We start from the raw sequence: 23054 nt of genomic DNA, 5'->3' as shown, positions 1-23054 counted from the left end.
ATTGGAATTACTAACTGATATTGATATGGTTCACTTCTTTCAAAAAGGTATTCGTGGTGGAATAAGTCAATGTAGTGAAAGGAAACATAAAGCAAACAATAAATTTTTACCGGATTATAATCCAAATGAACCATCTTCATTCATTTCATATTTGGATGCAACAAATCTATATGGTCATAGCATGTCGCAACCATTACCAACAGGTGAATTTTCATGGTTAGCACCTCATGAAATTCTCAATCTTGATATAATGAATGTGGATATTGATAGTCCTTATGGATATGTATTGGAAGTGGATATACATTATCCCCAAGAACTTCATGATAAACATTCCGATTTACCATTCTTAGTTGAACGTTTGATACCTCCATATGCAAAATCGAAAGTTCCCAAATTAATTCCAAATTTAAACGACAAAAGAAAATATATTGTTCACTATAGAAACTTACAGCAAGCTGTCAATCATGGTTTGATAGTGATGAACACACATAGAGTATTGAGGTTTAAGCAATCATGTTGGATGAAGCCTTATATAGATTTGAATACTGAAATGCGTAATAGGTCTAATAACAAATCTGAAAAAGATTTCTACAAACTAATGAATAATGCAGTCTATGGAAAAACAATGGAAAACGTAGACAATAGAATTGATGTTAGACTCATTACACATTGGGAAAATATAAAAAGAACTATAGGTGCTAGTTGTCTCATATCTCGACCAAATTTTAAAAAATGCTCTATTTTTACAGAAAATTTTGTTGCCATTCAATTGGCTAGAGTAAAAGTTCATTATGATAAACCACTATATTTAGGATTTTCCATTCTAGAATTATCTAAAACAGTTATGTATGATTTTTTCTATGGATGTATCAAACAAGAGTTTGGAGAAGATGCGTCCTTACTCTACACTGATACCGACTCCCTTATTCTCAAAGTAAATACAGACAATTTCTATGAATTTATCAAAAATAATATAAATAAGTTCGATACATCTAATTATAAAATAGGAAACCAATTCAATATTCCAGTGACAAAGTCAGTTCTGGGTAATTTCAAAGATGAATTCCCAAATGATCCAATAATCAGCTTTTACGGTACAGGTGCTAAAGCGTATTACGTGAAATCTGTTGATGGTGAACTGAAGAAGGCCAAAGGTGTGAAACGATCTGTTATAAAGAATGAATTGACATGTGAAGACTATGAAAAAATCATTGAAGAGGGAGGTATGATATTCAGGAAGATGAACTCGTTCAGAAGCGTATTGCATGATATTTACACTGAATTGAAAAATAAAGTCGCTTTATCGTATCATGACGACAAGAGATTCATCATTCCGAATACCACTCGAACTCTTCCATGGGGTCATAGCGATATAGAATTTTATCGAAATGATCCTAATGATAACATTCGTTGGGTGTCTGAAATCGTTCATTCTTTTTCTCAAGAGAGCGCCTTAGACCAACTAATCAATTTGTTGACTGTAGAGATGAATAATTGAATTATAATTCGAAGTATTATTGCTTATTCCTTCAAACCGGAACATTCTTATTTGTGATTATTTGTGATTATTGTATTATGTATTGTATATGTATCACTTTTACCAAGTTACTTAGATGAATAAAAAATGATAAAAATATTATTTGTTTCATTTCTATTTTCCTAACCAATTACTGTAAAGTATATAACATAATGTAAATGAAAGAAATATCAGTTTGAAAAGAATCATCGTAGAGTGCACAATGTCTAAAACAATCGATAAGTTTGGTAGAAAAAGAAAATTGGGTGGTAATGTCATTCGAGGTCCTCCCGGGATTGGTTTTAAATTAACAAAAGATGGTCATTATGACATGCAAAGAAAAATATTGAAAAATATAAGCGAACCAATTGACAAGAGTGATTGTGTAACTGTATCATATCTTGAGGGGGAAATTAACGGAACAAAGGAGGTTATACTTCTAGCCCTACAAGCTGCAATACAATCCACAATAGGTAATATTGCTCGCGATGCCCGTCAAGCATTTGACGATAAAATTGCAGAGGCTCGGATAACTTTCACTCGTAAATTTGACAAACTTACAAATGATGTGGACATAAAAATGTCTGACATAACAGCGTCTACAAATAAAAAATTTGATGCTATGTCAAACATAACAGGGACTACAATGAAAAAGTATGATGTACTAGAAGAGAGAGTTGAAGTTTTGGAGAAAAGCCATAAAGTCAGGCCATCAGGTGGACTGGGATATCCAGGACTGGACATTGATCCAAATGTTAGAATAATAGAACCAAAACCAAAACCAACAGATGACGTATTAATTGAACCAACATGGTGAATTTACTCCCGCGTTAGGTTAGATTAGATTAATACATACTGTAGGTTAGGGTCATAGGTGTTAGGTTAGGTTAGGTTTCACGGCGCGCGAAGCGCGCGGGTGGGGGTGGGGGGCCACCGCGCCGGCGCGCGAAGCGCGCCGGCGCGGTGGCCCCATTACGCTCGGTGGCCCCATTACGCTCGGTGGCCCCATTACGCTCGGTGGCCCCATTACGCGTAGCGAATTGGGGCGTAAGCCGCGCGGAGCGCGGCCCGCTTTCTTCCCACCATTGCTCACCCCGCCCACTTCCTACCATTTCTCGCCCCACCATATTCCAACCATTGCGCATGCACGCCCCCACCTCATTCCCTCCACTCCCAATGATGTTGATACCCCGAGGAGCACGTTCTTCTACATTCAGTACGACAACTCCAGTCATCCAGAGCAGTCCAGCCATACTCAACCAGAAGCAGTGTACTATACGACGAGGAGCTAAGTTTGAGTAAGTTAACAATGTACTTTAATTTTTTACATCTACTAACTTTGTATTATTTTACATTTTCAGAATGGCATCCAACACTCAGGAATTAAATAACGCTGTGGCATCCATCATGCCTATGACAGAGCAGGAGAAGGCATCCACTTCACGAGTTAGGTGCAGATCCACCAGCCCTGACTTATTCGAGGAGGAGGAGGAAGTCAGGCCTGTAAAGAAGGTTTGCCAACGACCTGCAGCGAAGGTTGGTCCTATTTCTAAGTACCGAGCTACTTGCAATAGGACTAATCCTTATGCAGGTAGTTGGTCGACCGCTCCAAACAGCTTAATGCCCTCCACACCACCCGCAGCAGTAGTGGAACAACCTAGGGCGCCTTCTCCGGAGGAGCCACCAGTTGTATTGTCCCCATCGGAGGAGGCTCCCATCGTATTCACTCCGTCGGTGGTGCCGCTTTCGCCGATGCTGGCAACACCGGTGACGAATCCTGAAGTGTTAGTGCCACAAGTGCGACAGCCTATCGGAGAGGTTAGTGAAATGTTGGACAGTTTTCTACAGAGATGTAAGGAAGCAGAACATGCTTCTCGAGCTAGTGAGGCCGCGTTGGTTAAAAGGAAGCGCGAAATGGCTGAAATTGTTAACCGACGGAGGGAAGCAGAAAAAGTAATAGCCGAACTAGATCGGAAGTATGCATCTCTGGAGAAAAAGTGTGAAGCAGATACCTCTTCGATAGAGACTTATAAAAAGTTAGTGACTTTTATAAAAACTTTCCCATAGATTAAGTGTAAGTGTAGTAAGATTAGTTTTAGGTTAGTTAGGAATATTTAATTAAGATAGTTTTAAGTTTATGTTTGTAATTTTAGGAAATAAAAATAAAATAAAAAAAAAGAAGTGAAATTAAGGGTGTACATTGTTTTGGTTTGGTACACATTGAACAATGCGATGGTTGGAGCATTTTTCTTCACTTCGTCTCATTATTATTTCCTTTTTTTATTTCAATTACAAGTTCTTCTATGCAAATACCTCACATCAATTTTTGTGTTCTCTAATCTATTGTAAATAATCTCTTGGGAAGAAAATATGTTTCATAATGAAATCAATAAGTATATTTCATATAATTCATATAGTATTTTCAATTTTCTCTTTCATGGAATATAGCTCATGTCATTTTTGAAATTCATTCCCACTTAATCCCCTCTCCTCCCCACTCCTCCCCCACTCCCTTTCAAAAGTATAAAAGTAGGAATTATCTGTTGGAATATTCAGTTGATCAGCCACCTTCAACATGGAACCTGATTCAACTACTGAGCCGTACAGTGACCCAGCGCATCAACATCCTTACTGGGCTTCTATCCATGAAGGTTTCGTTACCTCCACGACTGCACCTCACTCGATGAATTATGATGACATAATTTATGATGATCGGATACAAGTGCTTCACGTTACTGGAACCGATCAAGCGGACCTGTCTGATGTGGATTATCCAGATCCCTATGATTGGCGGAATGATTACGAATGGGATACACAGTCCGGAAACACAGACGACGACGACAGCGATGACGATGATGACGGTGACGCTGACAATGAGTCCGATGATAGTCCTCCACCATCCCCTATCCTGATTGATGAAGTCCTGAATTCAGACGATGATATGTAATCGTTTCCTCATTTCTCCCATCCTTTCTATTCCTTTCCTTTCCTTCCACGGAGTACACACTTTTTGGTTGGTGTACACGAGGCACTGCGAGGTTGGGGCAGTGTCTTTTTCCCTCTCCCTTATTAGTTTTTTTTTATAATAATCACTCAGAGTTTCTAATAATAATAATCACTTAGAATTTCAAGAAAATTGTCATTCTTATTGCTTTCGAATTTCAAACACTGAATTGTTCTACATTTACACTTCACCCCCTCCTTTTTTTTCCAATATAAATAAAGCATCAATCCCAGTTCTATATCATTCTTCCACAATGTCGAGTGCTGATTCCACCACCGAACCGATGAGTGTACCAGAGTGTTCTATGACGAGTACAGGCCCCATCCAGGTACATAGAATAGATTCAACGTTCGATCATTTCAGTACAAATTTTGCACAAATGCTGCAACGTATCTATGATCTACCTGATGATTTCCCGGCACGTATGGAAGAAGGTATGCAAGAGGAAGTAGAGGCAGAGTTAGAGATGGATGTCAATGAGTTAGACGATCTAGAGGATAACGAGCTAGATAATTATGCTAATGATGATGCCATTAGTATATCGTCTGATTCAGATGATTATGAGGATGACATCATCAGTATATCATCAGATACAGATGATGATACAATCATCATTGTTTCTGATGATGATGAGGAGCGTTAGTCCATACCATTGCATGGATTAATAAAAAAAACAGCCCTTTTCAGGGCTACAATTGAAGACTGAAACAATAAAAAAATAGCTCTTTTCAGAGCTATCATTATACTTTCAAACAGAAACAGGTTCATACCATTGTTAACATTATAGTCTCAAACAAAATGTATGTATGTAAAAGTATTCATCATTATATGCATACAATGATTGACAAAATGCCAACTTCAACTTTCATTTAAAGTAGTACTCATCATATGCATAGATATTCAATGACTATCAAATTCCAAATATCGACTTTTCAGTCAAAGTAGTAATTTATTTGTCATATAATGTATAGATATTCAAAGACTAACAAATTACTTAGACTTTTATTAGTCAAAGTATTCATTTGTCATATAATCTATGAATACTAATACAACTAACTACTGTTTGTGTGAATAATGTAGCCCTGAAAAGGGCTGTTGTTTTTTTGACCAGTAGGTCCACGGTTATTGTGCCACAGGTTGGACATTATTACATATAATACATGTAGATACTCGGGTGAAGTTTGTTAGTGGCCTCTCGCAAGCTTCACACCAATTCTGTCCCATTTCCATAATTGAGACAGTGTTGTGGGTGTTGACATGGGCATACCACCCTCCATTATTGTTTCTATGCGAATAAAACCGAAAGCAGCACCAACATAGTTTTTTGTTCTCTCCATCTATTGTGCTGATCAATACGTATGCATCCATTGCACAATACAAATCCAAGGGATCTTCCAGTGTCTCACTGACATTGAGCGTTCGCATACCGATCCTCAAAGCACCATCGCCTTCAGTTGTGTCAGCTTCTATCCCTTCATCATCTCCTTCTTCATCCATGACCCTCTCAAACTCCATCACGTCATCATCTTCGTCGCTTTGGTTGGCCTCGTTTTCAACTTCGTCTATCTCATCTTCATCGACTCCAACATCTTCTGCTTCAACTATCACTTCCTCTAGCGGAACATTGACATCCTCATCATCTGATTCGTCTATCCAATTGTTTTCATCAACAGCAGATATTCTATTTAATGCAGCATTTATTTTTGCAGAATTCATCTTGTTGTTGTTTGCTCACAGTTGTAGAGAGTGAATGAATGAACTCTAGGTTTGCAAGTCGACTTATATAGGAGGTGATGCGACTCCCACTTGACTCGTTTAGAGTGGAATAGTAGGAGAAGTTATCCCACTATACTTTCACATGATGTTGATTTGTATAAATAGAGATCGTAGGTGTAGGAGAGAGCATTCAGAGTTTCTGTAAGTCATCTCTTAATATTTCTAATCGAATTAGTAAAATGCCGTTTCCAAAAGAGTGGAATGAAAAACCAAAAGTGTGTGTCTACCCAATGATGATTGCAGGGGCTATTGTGTGCTACTTTTGTCAAATAAGTAGACCTAAGGATTCAATCAATCCATGTACTGGTATGTGTAGTGATTGCGTGTTGCGGATTCAACTATCGCCTCCTTCTCATCCACCGAAGCGAACAAAATCGGATTATCATCAACAACAGTTACAGTGTCTGAAGTGTTCCGAACCTATAATATTTAACAATATAGGTATCTGTAGAAATATTTGCGGTACCTGTGCTGCCGTTCCAACTCCACTGCAACGTTGTTTGCGTTGTGATACATATTCCATGAATTGTTGGAATCATGTATGCAATGCATGTAGAAGTACTTGGGATCTGTGTGAGAAGGTTGGTCAACTCTACCCCAATAGGAGAATCCATTTTTTTCAATGTTGGTGTTTGACGCACGAGCAACAACTATTGAGGAATAGAGTCAAAGAACGTTCCACATCCACAGAGACATATTAACATTTTTCATTTTATATTTTTTATTATCGTTATTGTCCTCTATTATTAATAAATATATATATATATATATATATATATATATATATATATATATATATATATATATATATATATATTGAATTTATTTGTATTATTTTCTAACATTTAAAAATACATGCATGCAACACAAAGTTTTCCTCTTAAATGACAAAGATTGTTACATGCGTGAATAGTTCAGTGAGAGAGCGCATGTGCCAGTTGATGAAAGAGCGCATGCGCTAGTTTATTTTCTTCTATAAATGGTGAGGTCTCAGTAACATCATCACCTTTCCTATCCACATTCTATTGCTATCACATATCATTCCTCAGACCTTAATAATCATGAGCTCTATGCCGCTATTGATTGCTGAAGATGGTTCACCACTTGTTGATATCGATCAGACTGATTTTGAAAATATTCCAGTATTACATTTATCGAGTCAAGATTCGATAAATGATTTTGATATTAACGACTTCGTTAACTTTGCAGATGTGCCAGAACCAAATGAGCAAATTATTATTGAAAATCCGATCGTTTCGCAATTATCATCACTCAAACACTCTTCATCTACCCTTCCTCTTGGTGTTGATAAGAAATCTAGAACAATCAAGAGGAAGGTTACTAAGGCATCTTCATCGATTGTCACTGACTTTAAAGAAAAGAAAGAATCCAAAAGTGTTGTGCGACAGAAAAAACCCGCAACGAAAAGTGACAGATTGAAGAGGAAGCCAAAAGGTACTCCTAAAGAAATGAAGAGTGATTTGAAAGCTGAACCGCTATCTTCTTTCAGTCCCCTCCATCGGTTTGGGGAAATGAAAAGGAAAGCAAAATACCGTCTTGTAAAGGCACAGATGACTATTGCTGAACTTGAAAAGAGTGAGCGAGCTATTAATGCTAATAATGAAACTCTTGAAGCATTAGATGCCAAGATTGCATTAGCGAAGGTTGAATTGGCTAGAATGTCTAAAGATGCTGATGAACTCCGTTCAAAAATAGGTAAAGATAAGCAATTCCATCAACGTTCGAGAATGCAAGCTCAGGCTGAGCTTGAGGAGTCGACTAAGCTTTATGAGACGGCATTATCAGTGAGAGATAATTGGCAAAAAGAGTTGGATACTGCATTTCAAAGTGACGGCGATTAGTTTTGGGAATGATAATGTGTTTTCAATATCGTGAGTTGAAAAATATAAGCGGGAATGGAGTATACAATTAATTTGGTTTGGTATACACAGAACATTGCGAATGGCTGGGGCAATGTTTACCGCTGCAATATTTTTCAATTCACATACTTATAATTGAAATGAAAACAATAATGAACTTTAATATTACTTTATTCATAAAAGTCACTATTAGATACATTTAAACCATATTTGATTCATCAATCCAAGAATTTTGTTCGCTAGGAAGACCTAACCACTTTACATATACTTTATTTTTTCTTCTCTTCAACACCTTCTCAATCAGATATACGTCAGGATTCTCGGTTCGTAATAACTCTTCTTCGTAAAAACATCCTCTAATCGGCTGTTCATTCATATCTTCAAGATTATAAGTCGTTGGGATGGTTTTATTAATTTTAACAATCTTGAATAGCTCCGTGGTAAAATTCGCAGTGTAAGACTTTTCAAAAATATTTTTGTATTTACTTATACGTACAATATCATTCAATTGGAATTTGGGTTTACTTTGTCTTCCTCCAATTCCATTGATACCCTTGAATTTCAATTTTGTTGTTGAATCAACATTGATGGGTGCCATACCTATTGTACGATGAACTTTATTATTATATCTACTAGTTATAATTGGAAGAATATCAAGCCATTTGTGGTGACCTCTCATCGAAAATTCCTTGTAGAGCCATGCCTTTATTGTACGAATCACTCTTTCTGCTATAGCTGCCTTCTTTGTGCTGAATGTTGAATAATGATTGATATTATATTCTCGCATGAGAGATGAGAAGCTTCTATTAAAAAATTCTTTCCCTTGATCGCTTTGTATATGTTTAGGGGAAAATTTGGCTTTCTTCAGTACATATTTCATTGCATTAGTTATTGTACTACCTGTTTTATCTTTAACTGGCACAGTCCATAGATATTTTGAGTAACAATCAATTACTATAAGTATATATCGGTATCCTTCATTACTTTTTGCATAAGGTTGTAGTTCAGCTAGATCTATTTGCCATAGATCTGCAAAACCTTTGATGGTAGTTATTCTTCTACGAAAATTACGTCTTGCAGGTCTGTGTAATTCATTAACAACTTGTCGTTTGATATCACTTACTTCATTAGTCATTCTATTTCAATATGATTAAAGAGAAAAAAAGTGATAATGTTACTGCATTGAATGATGATGTGACAGTGATCATTACTTGTGGATATATATTAATATATTATACCTTCTTCACGTAATTCTTCAATTATTGAAATTATTTCATTATCATGTCCGGTATGTCCAGCTGACTTTGATGCTACCAATAGTCGTAGGCGAGCAACTAACTCTTTCGGTGAATTCCAGTACACATAATTCGCAGGTTTAGAATTATATGTTTTCTCCATTTTCACTCGTTTGAGTGCTCCACCAATTTTACTTCTACTCCTAATTGGATATTGTCGTGAGTCTAATAGTGGTTTGATGACTTCACGAAATTTTTTAGAATTTGTATTTTTAAAACCATTCTTCAGATGATATTGTTTATATGGAGCATTCGTTATTTTCAATATTTTGGAATATACTTGACGAGTTTCTTCATTATCAACATCTTGTGGATTCTTCAAAAAGATCATATCATATAATTCTGGACTACCTGCGCATTCATATTTTTTCACTTTATTAGCATCCCAAAATGAAATGTTTCCATCTTTGAAATGTACCACTAGACTTCCCATTTTCAGCTTTTGTGTAATTGGATCCATACGTACGCCAAATGTTCCATCATATGCTGGATTTCTAGATTTTACATTATTCAAATGTTTCATCAAAACATCTTCACCACTTTCATTCATAACAGGTGAGATGTCAGGATCCGAGGAATCGATGTGGGACGATGATGGTGTTTCGAATAGAGTTGTTCTCATATCGTCTTGAAGTGTGCTCGTGTCACTATTCACAGATGATACACCATCAAAAGATTGTTTTCTTCTTATTGGAGTACTCATGGGATAATTTAAAGTAGATTGAACAGATCCACGATTTGGTGATAACACTGCTGATTTAGAAGTAGCGTTTGATGATAAAACATTCAATGGTTTCATTATGGGCTCATACAATCTTTCAAGTGTCGAACGATTTTCAATATTATCATTCTTGATAGAGTTGAATTTCTGTCTGACAGCTTCTGTTGTCTCTACTAGTTGACGTTTCAAATTCATTTCATTGTTTTTATGTTCAGAATCGTTTTTTGTATTCATAATGCCCTTTTTAAATTATAGCTCAATTCGTTGATGAAGTGACCTCTACAATATTCAGTGATCGAATAAGTTTCAAAAACAAGATCATGGGTATATAAAACTATCGAATCCTTTGCGATATCTACCTTCATCTATTTTTCTATCCTTATCAATTACTAGAAATCCATATTGATCCTCCCAGCATTTAACACACATCAATTGGAATTGTTTGAATGTTACATCGGGTGAAACATGATCTGAATAAATGTGATGTAAATTCGTCTCATCTTGTTTGAACATTATAATGAAATTGGTATTGTCACGCACTAACTGTTTGGGTACCCGTGAATATGTCTGTGCTAGATAAAAACAATCAACATCCTTATGACGTCCCATACAGAAATATGATCTAATAATATCTTGCTTTTCACATATCACATCATCGAAAATGAAAACAGAATTAGGCTTAGCGTCGGAGGGTTCCACTATTTCTGCATTATTGCTGAATGTATAAAAACCTAATCCTTTTATAGGTTCCAAAACACTTCGCAAGTACTGATATTTAGGTTGATTGAGTGACTTCGAATAGAGATACACATTTCTAAATCTCAATCCTTGTGGATGTGTTAATAGTGATATCATTGCATTCGTCTTTCCACAATTTGAAGGTCCTATAATGAGTCCTCGAACTGATGATGGAAGTAGTGGACCATGTCTGAATACTCTTTGTCCATTCAATCCACACCCAAATTTCTCATCTAGATTATCTACAGCAAACTTTTCTTTCTGTTTTACAATGCGCATCGTGCCGTGGTTGGAGACTATATAAATGTTATTAGCTTATTCATTTCAATGTGTACCATCAAACGATACGGACGTATTGAAAGTGATCGTAAAATTAAAAGAGGTTGTGGTTTTGTTAATGATTTAATAAACAAACTTCCTTTCGAATTACATCTACCTGGAGGATATCAATACTGTGGACCGGGTACAAAATTGAAACAACGTTTAGCTCGTAACGATCCTGGAATCAATAAATTAGATATTGAATGCAAAAAACACGATATTCAATATTCTAAGCATCCATCTGATCTTGCAGCAAGACATTTAGCCGACAAAGAACTTGAATACAGCGCTTGGGATAGGGTTAAATCAAAGGACGCGAGTATTGGGGAAAGAGCAGCTGCATTACTTGTCACCAACATTATGAAAGCGAAAAGACATATGGGCATGGGTTGTAGTACCAATAAGAAAAAATGTAAGAGGAAACAATCGAAGAAAAATAATATTAAAAAAGTTGCATTTGGTGCTGGGATAGTCCATAAAGTGCGAAATGTATTGAAGAAAGCTGGTGGGAATCAATTTGTGACGAATAATAGCAAAAAAGCTATCACTGTGGCATTGCAGACGGCACGTAAATACCTTAAAGCTGCCGGTGGAAAGAAGAAAATCCGCACACCACGCATAATTCCTGTTCCCAAGATCGGTGGACTTTTACCATTGATACCAATTTTTGCTGGACTATCCGCACTAGGAAGTTTGGCGGGAGCCGCTGCTGGTATTACCAAGGCCGTGAATTCGGCAAAAGCCAGCAGAGCGGCTTTAATGGAAGCCAATCGTCACAATAAAACCATGGAGGCTGTAGCATTAGGCAAACACGGAAGTGGAATATATCTCAAACCATACCGTAAAGGTTTAGGACTATATTTAAAACCATACAAAGCCACAAACAAAACAAAAAACTGATTGAACCCCTACCTCAGAGGCCTCTTACTGATCTCGATCTCAGTTATTATGCACAAAAAATGAAAATTCCACATTTTCGTGGTGTTTTTATGCGTGATAGATTACCATCTTCAGGTCCAAAACAAAACGAGACAGCTATTGTTAATTTAGATGGAATAAGTGGACCAGGAACACATTGGGTGGCATATAAAAAATGTGGGAAAGAAGTCACATATTTCGATAGTTTTGGAGATCTACCCCACCATTGGAATTGACTCGATTCTTTCGAAAATGTTCGAATGTAAAAATCAAATATAACTATGATCGACAACAGAAATTTAATACAGTTCTCTGTGGTCACTTGTGCTTGCAGTTTCTCTCTAAATAATTTTCCAAATAAAAATGGATTCAACACCAAAACTGGATCGGGAGGCTATCAAGGGAATGGGGTTTTCACTTAGAATGTTTTCAAAATATGGTACCTTGAAAAAAATGGATAAAGTGATGCTTGCAAATATGCCTAAGGAAGTGATACTTGCATGTGTTGCACATGAGATTGCATATGTTTGGGAAAAGTTGCCTAAGCATCTGCAAGATGACATCGATATAATGAAACATAGATATTGTTATGAGCACCACCACGATCAAAATTCAGATTCGGATGTTAATGATGGTCCTATACCTCGAAAATCAATGTGTTGTATTTGTAATATAGAGGATGTGAATATTGGTATCAATAAAAATGATACTTATTACAATACAACACCTTCCAAAAAGTGTAAATTGTCTCAAATGTGCTGTTGCTGTGTACAATAATAAATTGAAATGTGTTTCAAAATATTCATCAGTCATGTCACGAAAGTTCGAGCTACAAGCTGTCGGGACAAGTGTCTTGAGTGCGGATTTTTTTCCACCAATTGAATTGGATAGGAACAGTCGTTATGGATTAGGACTTTTGGGATTCTATGGATGCAATACAATCAATAATATAACTGAAGCTAATAACTTAGTTAGTTTTAGAATCAGTAATGACAACTCATCGATATCCCAAAAGTTGACAATTGAAATTCCATGTGGTGCTTACGAAATAGAAGAGATCAATGCCGTCATACAGAAACATATCATGTTCAGATTGTTTCATGATAAAAAACCAAATGATGTCGTTGCAGATGATATTTTCTATCTACACGCCAATAATAATACATTCAAATGTGAAATGCGATCCAAATATGAAATTGATCTGACACATCCAAATTCTATAGCAGAAATGATGGGGTTCGCTCATGGAATATTTCCACCAAATCAGATACATGAATCATCATTACCAATAAACATTACAACTGTGAGACTTATCCGCTTAGATTGCAATATAATATCTGGTTCATATATAAATGGTGAAGAATCTCACATTCTTTTCTCATTCGATATTGATGTTGAACCTGGCTACAATCTTACTAAAGAACCACACAGTATTATATATATGCCTGTCAGTCCAGAAGGTCGTCAATTGATTCACAACATTACAGTGCGTATTTTGGATGAAAAAAATAACCTTATCGATTTTGGAAGTGAAGAAGAGATTTTCATTATTTTGGAATTGAAGAAAATCGAATAACTGTTGTTATGGGTTTCATTTACAATAGACAAAATCGCATTGAACAATCCCAAACGAGTTGTACTATTAAAAAGAAAGGTGTGCATAAAAAGAAAAGTGTGCATAAAAAGAAGCTCATTCCACAAGTGTATGCTAAACAGTTAGCACATAACGCTCTGTCTGTGAGTGATCTTAAATTTTTGAAATCGATTGGATTGAAAGTGAGAAAATAACAATGGTGCTCGAAACAAACAGTGAAAAGTTGAATATATTCAATGAACCAGTGCTCGATCATTCTCTCATAAGTTTACATGAGCACACATATAAGCCCTATGGATCACCGCTATTCAGGAATTCGGATGAAATCAGAATTGCAATCAATAATCAAGATGTTATACTAGATATTGCCGACAGCTTCATTTACATAGAAGGTAAATTCACCCCCAAAGATGTAGCGAAAACATGCTATCTCTCGAATAATGCAATTGCATTTCTCTTTGACGAAATTCGTTATGAAATGGGTGGTGAACAAGTGGCTGTTGTTAGAAAACCTGGGATAACATCTACAATGAAAACCATGATATCATTTGGACAATCTCATGCTAACACATTATTGACATCTGGTTGGGGACTTTCACAATTGAAGCAAGATATCTTGGATACAAGCAGTCATGTTTTTAGTGGAAAACTACCACTGAAATATTTGATGGGTTTTGCTGAAGATTACAACAAAAGTATCTTGAATGCCAAACAGGAATTGATTTTGATTATCGCTCGATCATTCAAAAACTCGTATATAGGTGAGGTTGATGCTGATTTGGAAATAAATAAAATCGAATGGAAAATAAGACATATTGTACCAGATGATAAACACAAGCTCAAACTTTTGAGTAGAATAAACAAAAGCGGTCTGAATGCCAAAATCAAATTGGCATATCGTATGTGGGACCTCTATGAACTACCATCATTACGTGGGACTTCTTCAGACATATGGGCCATCAAAACAACTAATGCATTGGAAACTCCTCGTTTTGTCTTCATCGCATTCCAAAGTACTACCACATCTGAAGATAGAACACAGGATATTACAAAATTCACAACTGCTGATATCAATAGTATTCGAGTATACTTGAATTCTGAAGTTTATCCATATGAGCGTTGGAATTTGAATTTCGATAAAAAACTTGATGCTCCTGCTTATTATGCTTTTGAGAGTTTCCAGCGAAGTTATTATGATAAAGATATGAGTGAACCTCTGATGGACATTGGGCAATTTAGAGAGAATCCACTATTCGTCATCGATTGTTCCCATCAACCGAATGCAACAAAATCATCAACTATTGATATAAAGATTGAGTTTGAGACGAGGAAGACCAAGTTTCCAGACAACACTAAAGTATATGCATTAATTTTGCATGATACAGTTTTAACATACAATGCATTGGATGGTTCAGTTCATAGCAGATATTGACACTTTTTTTCACTCTATCATATACTGTTTTATGATCTTTTTTTTATTTGTAACTGACTTATATCACGTATAGTATTTTATATCATATTTATTGTTTTGTAATCATTTTCTATTGTATTTCATGAGATTTAAATAAATAAAACATGAAAATAATACAAAGTTTTTATTTGACATCATTTATGATTTACAGGAACATACAGACTATCTAAAATAACTTCTTCCTCATAATCATCATTTTCGCGACCATCTTCAATTTCCTCTCGATTTTCATCATTCAATTCAAAGTGATGAATAATCCATTCTGGCAAGTATGGTTGGAGGCTATACAGGAATCTTCTTAGGTTCAGTTCAATCATAACCTCACAAAGTTGCCACAATTCCAATTCATTATCCAAAAATTTGTTACAAACTTCTGCACCACTCCAATAGTTCTCAGCATCACGAAGGCATAATTCGATTTGTTTTTCATCATAGCATACACTCATATCATAATTGCTTGCATGTTCGGCTCCATCACCTAACACCTTCAATTTAGACGACAAATGTTGAACCGATGATTTGAGATCTACAACATCGACCCAATCTTGACTTGCGTACTGCATCCACATCTTTAAATGGTGGAACTGAAATCGAATAAAAAAAAACAATAAGCAACCTCCAATTTTTCAGTGATATAATACTCACATTCCCATTTTACTTGTAGTTACAAAGTGGGTGTATTCAACTAAGTTAGTAATGTTTATATTTCCATATAATTATCATCTAATATATGAATATTAATGAAGCAATAAGAAATTCATTATAATTACTATTATTATTCAATCATATTGAATTTGACTAGAGTTAGCGTTTTCACACCAAAAAACTTTGTAAGCTATGACCTAAAGAAATTCGCTATAAATTATTACAATTATTATTCAATCATATTGAATTTAACTAGAGATCGCGTTTTCATGCCAGCAAAACTTTGTTGGCTCTGTCCTAAATACACCATCGTATATTTACCACCTGATGAGTTGATACAAGATATATCGTCATCACTGAATTGCAACGAAATACGTTTTGGTAGCCATGTTTTAAATAATTTATCATTGCTCACATCTTGCAAAGTTAATAAAATTGATTTACCAAATCGTGTAGAATAAGTTGACATATTTTTAATTATGTACACTTCATCAATTGGCAATGATGATAAGGCCTTTTGCTCTAGTATTTCAACCTCCTGTACAATCAAATTATTAATTTTATTCAAGTCTACTTTTGAAACGGACATGATGATAATATATATGAAAATATAAACAATTTCCAACAGACAAATACACTCACCGTCTTCCTTCTATTACGAACTGAATAACACTCTACCAATTGCTAACTGCTGCAGATATATTCGTCTACTGATTTCATAGTGTGCCAAGCATTTCTTTTATATTAAACAGTGCGAGTCACCCCCACCATGAAACCGTGAAAGGTTCACATTGCTAGTTGCTATCCACTAGAGATGCCTGACGTCACAGCCAAGCCCATCTCCCAATTTGATGCGAGTTGCCGGCACGAGCAAGCAGTGATCGTTGCGCTCTCGGAGAGGGCAGACGTTTGCACAGTCCTCGCCCGCCTGCGTGTCACCATCAATAGCGAGGGTAGGGTGATGCGTTACGTCACATCATTCACTGCTTCGAGAGCGATAGTCGAACAAGCAATTGTCGTTGCGCTCTCGGAGAGGACAGACGTTAGCACAGTCCTCGCCCGCCTGCGTGTCACCATTGATGGCGAGTCTGGGGCGTTACGTCACATCCTTCACTACATCGAGGGAGGTGAGAGCAGACCGATGAATACGCATTACTCTGCCACACGTCGTGGAGTGAACATGTCGCTCTCTAGCCGTTGAACGGTTATTGCTGTGACGTCACTCCACTACTAACTTGGTGCCCTCACACCGATGGAGCATTCATTACTTGGAGGATCTTCGAAGTATGCAGACGTATGTTTGTACATAGACAAACAAGCACATGATGAAACCCTGTACCGTGCATTCTCTTACACACACACACACACACACATACACACACAAAATCTCATATGAAAAAAAAATCTGAACGATCCATGCACCAGACACTTCAAGGTCACAACGCCTTGACTTCACTGCACAACAAAAAAAAGCAAATAACACGTCATATTGGTGGGGGGAGGATTAGAACCGGGAAAAAATTTCTGAACAATCCATACACCACACCCTTCAAGGTCACATCACAGTGACTTCACCAAACAACAACCAATAAAAAAGCAATTAATACGTCATAGTGGTGGGGGGAGGCTTAGAACCGGCTCAAATCTCCTACTTTGGACATTTGGAGATCCTCTGCCACGCAGTGAGCTAGTGCGTAATCAACTGGAACCTTGAAAAGGTCTCATGGCTCTTTTTTGAGTTACCCCATGTACGACCTTATGTCCGTTAGAGTATAAAGACATGAACTTCTGGAACGTCATTTCATCCTCTGGTGGTCTGAGGGCGCGAATTTGGTCGTGATTTCCAGCATAAGGAGCCAATCTATTGAAATGGACGACCTTAGGCTTTCCTCGAGGTGTCTTATGGATTCGGTAGACGAGGTCATTTATCTTCTTCATGATTTTGTACGGACCTTTCCATGAGTTCCGCAATTTCGGTGATGAACCACGGCGTCGCCGAGATACACTAGACACGTCTTCCATGAGAGCCCCTTGAGAACCGTCTCCATCAATCTCTTGAAGGTCGCTGGATCATTACAAAGCCCGAATGGCATAACCATGAACTGCTACAATCCTGAGCCCATGGTGAAAGCTGTATTTTCTCGATCTTCTGGGGCCAATTCAACTTGCCAATATCCACTCTTCAAATTCAAAGTCGAGAAAATCGTGGAGCCGGCTAGCGTGTCTAGGGTGTCGTCGATTATTGGAAGGGGGTAGCTGCCTTTCTTCGTCACGTTATTTAGTTGGCGATAGTCCACGCAGAACCTTGTCGAGCCGTCCTTCTTCTTCACCAATACGACTGGGGAAGACCAGGGGCTGTCGGAAGGTTCGATGACTCCTTCTTTTTCCATATCGCTGACTATTTTATCTGCCTCTTCTTTCTTGGCAAGAGGGAGTCTTCTAACTGATTGCCGGATTGGTCGGGTATTCCCAGTGTCGATTCCATGCTGAACCACATTCGTTCTGCCGCCTTTTCCTTCTCCAATATCGAAGATTTCCTGGTACTTCTTGACTAACTCTCTCAATTTTGATCGGTGAGTTGGTGGTATGTTCTTGGAGGGAACTCTTTAGGCAAGTTGTTGGCTTAGCTAACCGAACCGCGTACACTCCGTATCACAGAGAAAATGGACGAACAGTGCCCCAGCATTGTTCCTTTCTTCAAGGTCAAGGGAAAGTTGTTGACATTCATGACCCTGACCGGCACAACTTTATCAATACGCAACAGGGTCTTCCCCAGTGCGATTCCTCGTCCAATTTTCGCATCGTGTATCTTGAGCTCGAACATTACCACCTTTCCGCTGCTCGCACTTCCGTCCAAGCGAGCCTCCAGGATGATTTCAGCCCTCTCAGGTACGCACATGTCTCCAGCCAGCAGTAACACCATCCGTAGCAAGCTCACGAAAATTAGGCCACCAAACGCGGACTGCGATTCCCTGTGTGTGGAAATCCTATATCGGCGAAACTAAAAGGCAATTGAAACTCCGCATTGCCAAACACCAGAGACACAGCGGGGAGAAACCAGCAAATCGGGAATAGCGGAGCATGCTTGGACTCATCAACATAACACTGGTTAGAGAGGAAGTTCAAAGAAGCTGCATATATGTTGACCAATAATTCATTCGGCCAAGCTAGTGTAAAGATGCGCAACATATGGAAACCTGTAATCAAGCGGAAAACGGTCAACTCCCGCTAAACCATATAACAGGAATGTTTTCCCAACACCAAACCGTTATTTGATCACCTCGACACGTGTTCCGATCACCAAGTGATCATCTTGAAGAGGATGATCAAAACTCAGTTTTGATTTTCCTCTCCAGTAAAATTCAATACTACACCAAAGGTTCCAAACACTGCATCACAAGTCCCGCTAAACCGGTGAAGCGGAGAGAGGGAAGAGGGGATAGGAGAAAGCGCTCGAACGACCTATAAATAGTCATCTCTCGGAGAAATAGCCCAGAAAGCTCTCGAACAACCTTAAAATAGTCATCTCTCGGAGAAATAGTCCAGTCATCTCCCTACGGCGATTGTGGATACCAACAACCGAAACGTCGTGAAGTAACCGAGTATCACTTTGAGAATTAACTTAAACCAATTTTTTTTTCAAAATCATAGATGGTTTACATATGATTATTTGAAAAAGTTATTAGAAGAACATCTTGCACCAAAGAACAACGTTTTAGTTGCACATCACTTTTTGTCAATCGATCAAAATGGACAACAATCAATTCCAGAATTTGTCAGTACGCTTAAGAGTATTATAAGTGATTGTGAATTCATATGCGAGTACAAGAAATAAGTTGCAGAAATCTTCCTGACAGCTCAATTCATTCGTGGATTATACGATGATAGCATTCATGAACAATTACTTCAGTCTAATAGCGAAACTTTCAAAGACATTTTTACGGAAGCAATTGCGCTCGCATCTTGAAAATTGATGCTCGTAAAATTGTCCTGAAAATAATTTCAACGTCATTTTCAACAGTTGATATCAATGAAGTCAACAGTTCACACCAATATGTTCATAAAATGCACAGAAATCGTATCAAATATCCCTTCAAGAACTAGAAAGTTAAGGTATAATAGGTCATTCAGTCGCAAATATAATCTCGAATCACTAGGACTGCAGAATATTTGTCTTAGATATACGAAACATATGGAAACCCATCATCAAACGAGAAATGACCAACTCCCGCCAAATCGGTCATCTCTCACGGAATCAGTGAAGCGGAAAATGGAAAGTAGAGAAAGTGAAAGTATTTCAACGACCTATAAAATAGTCATCTCTCGGAGGAATCAGTCCAGTCATCACCCGAAGACGATTGTAGATACCAACAATCGAAACGTCGTGAACTAACGTGACTTGGAATCTCTACACTTTTTTATTTTTATTATTTTCTTTTTGCATTCCTTCAATTTTTATTTATTCAATTATTATATTTTTACTTGTAGGTTATTTTACTATCATTTCATTTCAGGTTTATTGTTGCTTAATATAATTGTTATTTTCAACTATTCTTTTTTTAATTATTCTTTTTTACTTGTTTCAGGGATTTCAAATCATTTTATATAATAGACAATGGAAGTCCGAACTAGTGAAATACAAATGAAGTTAAGTTTAACTGAGCGTACCATTGACCAATAAACTACCAAATAATCAATGAAAATACCACTGAATGTCAAGAATGAACTAGCAAATACGGAATAACAGATCACTTGATTTTATCTGTGACTCACCTCTTTCGTACATTTCATTGTTATATGACAGTGAGGCTGAATCGTAGTCTCCGGATTACCTTCTTGCTCGCAGCTATCGCTTCTGGAAACACTGAAATCAAAGAATATATGACTGTTATCAATAAGGTGCAAGCTTTAAAACACACCAATATAATTAGGCAATCACAAAATTTTATATAGTATATAAGTCAATACGAATGGCATAAAAACTAAAAAGTTACCGAACGTCAGCAGTTTCTTTGTATGGCATGGGCGGCGGGATCTAATCATTGAAAAGATAATTCCATAAGGAATACAGACATGTCAGTGTTCGCTACCTAATTTTTCATTTTGGCGCCTTATTGCATGAAAAACAACTGTTTCGTATTCCAACTTATGATATTGTATTTGAAAGGTAATAGGTAATGAGAACAATTCACGAGAAAAAAACAAGAATTGAAAAAATTAACATTGCATGAACCATATGCCAATTTTGAATCGAATCGAACCACAATGACAAATATCGTCCGCCATCTCGTTTTTTACAAGGACAAAACAATCATAATTTCCTAGCCTCACACTAATTTTGACTCGAATGGAATCATAATTACAAATCTCGTCCGCCATCTTGAAGCCACCATATTGTTTATTTGCATTGACGAACAAATCATAATTTTCGACCATGAAAAGTACCACTTATCAATTTTGAATCAAATCGGACCTTAATTGCAAATCTTGTCCGCCATTGTGGAACCGCCATATTGTTTTTTCCCTTAGAAAAATTTTATAGTGCATTGTCACCGAATTTATGTCAAATTAGCTTGCGAATGAAGTATCATAATTTGGAATACGCAACAGTTCTTATCCCCACGAAAGGGCGCCAAAATAGAAAGTAAGGTAGCGAAAATTGACATGGCCGAATTCCTTATGAAATTATCTTTTTGATGATTTGTCACACTTACTACTTTCCCTATTCAAATTGTTTGGGTGATAGTGATGGAGGGGTGGGGGGAGAGGTATGACAGTTGAGGTTATGATAGAAAGATGTTCCCCTTGGATTACAAATCGACATGTTTTTACATTTTTTTCAGAAAACATGTGTTTTGAAGATATTCGATCCGTTTCGTTTTCGGTGCCCCACCCTGTATATTGAGAAATGCACGTGAAGTTGTACTCGTCGTCGACGCGTCGTGCAAAAGCTGCTTTTCATAATCTTTGCAAGTGATATAGGCACCAAATCTAACTAATACATAAAAAAAAAGCTGCAATCTTAACGAAGATTGACGAAAAATTGAGCGACTGGAGATAAGCATAAGAGTCATGGCTCATATATTTGAAGATGCATAACTCTAAGATTTTAGATGATTTCGTTGGTCAATTGAAATCCACGATGAAATGCACACCTTTCTGGGATTTGTCTCTCTCCATACCACAAAGAACCGACCGGTTGAGTTTGTGGCAATGCTTGGATTCGTTTACAAGGGAAGACACTTTGGATGGAAATGAAAAACCGACGTGTTCGAAATGCATGGAACGGAGAAAATATACAAAGTCCCTATCAATCCAGAAGTTTTCCCATATTTTAGTAATTCATTTAAAAAGATTCTCTCCAACTGAAAGATTTAAAGGCAAATTGAATGATGTCATCGAATTTCGTCTAGAAGGATTGGATATGGACAATTTTGCAGCAGAAAATGTGGTTACTTTTTGTTATAATCTATATGCACTTTTAAATCATAGTGGGACTACTTACAAGAGGGCATTATACAGTATACTGCAGATACCCATATACTGGCGCGTGGCACAAATACGATTCACATGTGTCACCAATTTCACCAAAATCACTTGTGAGTGGAGAAGCATACTTCCTCTTTTATGAAAAGGATGGAACAAAATCGCACCATTGAGATAACTGAGGGAAAGTTTCGTTGTGCAATTATTATTTATTTGTTGTTAGTTCAAACAAAATAAATATCTTTTTTTTTAGGTTACCCATTCAATATACTACTAACATCCTTGTTAGTTTAAGCATTTTCGCATTTTAGAAATGTGACGTTCACTGCATTACGAAATCATGTCCTTAGTACTTCTCACTTTTGTAATAGTTTGTTTCTGACCACTATAATGATTTGAAACGTATTATCCCATTTGTTTCCTAGATATTCTTTCAATATCTTGGACGATTTTAACGGTTTCCTGAAGTTTTTACAAAAATCGAAAAACTTATCATATTTTCCTTAACAAAACCTTCATTGAGAGGCATTGTATTTTTTTCAATCAGGTTTAACTTATCCAAGAAATATCAGGAAGAATTTTTGAACACATTTCTCCTATTTTCATCCGAGTACCACTGACAAACCTCATGGAAATCTGTATCAAATCGATGGATACTCGGTACACAACATGGCAACAAGTTTGATCAA

General features: G+C 36.9%; 2 protein-coding genes across 3 annotated transcripts in view; one reads left to right on the top strand and one right to left on the bottom strand.

Moving 5' to 3' along the window:
* Positions 1-23054, bottom strand: part of LOC111509659 (F-box only protein 25) — a 57191-nt gene that overhangs the window by 8174 nt on the left and 25963 nt on the right. For both annotated transcript variants that reach the window (XM_074179030.1, XM_074179031.1), the window contains exon 2: positions 20653-20743. In XM_074179030.1, coding sequence (XP_074035131.1) covers positions 20653-20743 — 91 coding nt within the window. The remainder of the gene's footprint in view (positions 1-20652; positions 20744-23054) is intronic.
* On the top strand, positions 2560-4579 carry LOC141483936 (uncharacterized). Its single transcript, XM_074179029.1, has 2 exons — positions 2560-2814; positions 2878-4579. Exons 1-2 carry the CDS (start codon positions 2660-2662, stop codon positions 3581-3583), a joined length of 861 nt encoding a protein of 286 aa, XP_074035130.1. The 5' UTR covers positions 2560-2659; the 3' UTR covers positions 3584-4579.

Source organism: Leptinotarsa decemlineata, unplaced genomic scaffold, assembly GCF_025532065.1.
Source record: "Leptinotarsa decemlineata unplaced genomic scaffold, Ldec_3_MD MMD2_tig00004307_RagTag_RagTag, whole genome shotgun sequence".
In the NCBI taxonomy this organism is placed as follows: domain Eukaryota; kingdom Metazoa; phylum Arthropoda; class Insecta; order Coleoptera; family Chrysomelidae; genus Leptinotarsa; species Leptinotarsa decemlineata.
The sequence above is the reverse complement of the archived record's forward strand: the minus strand, read 5'-3'. Positions and strand labels throughout refer to the sequence as shown.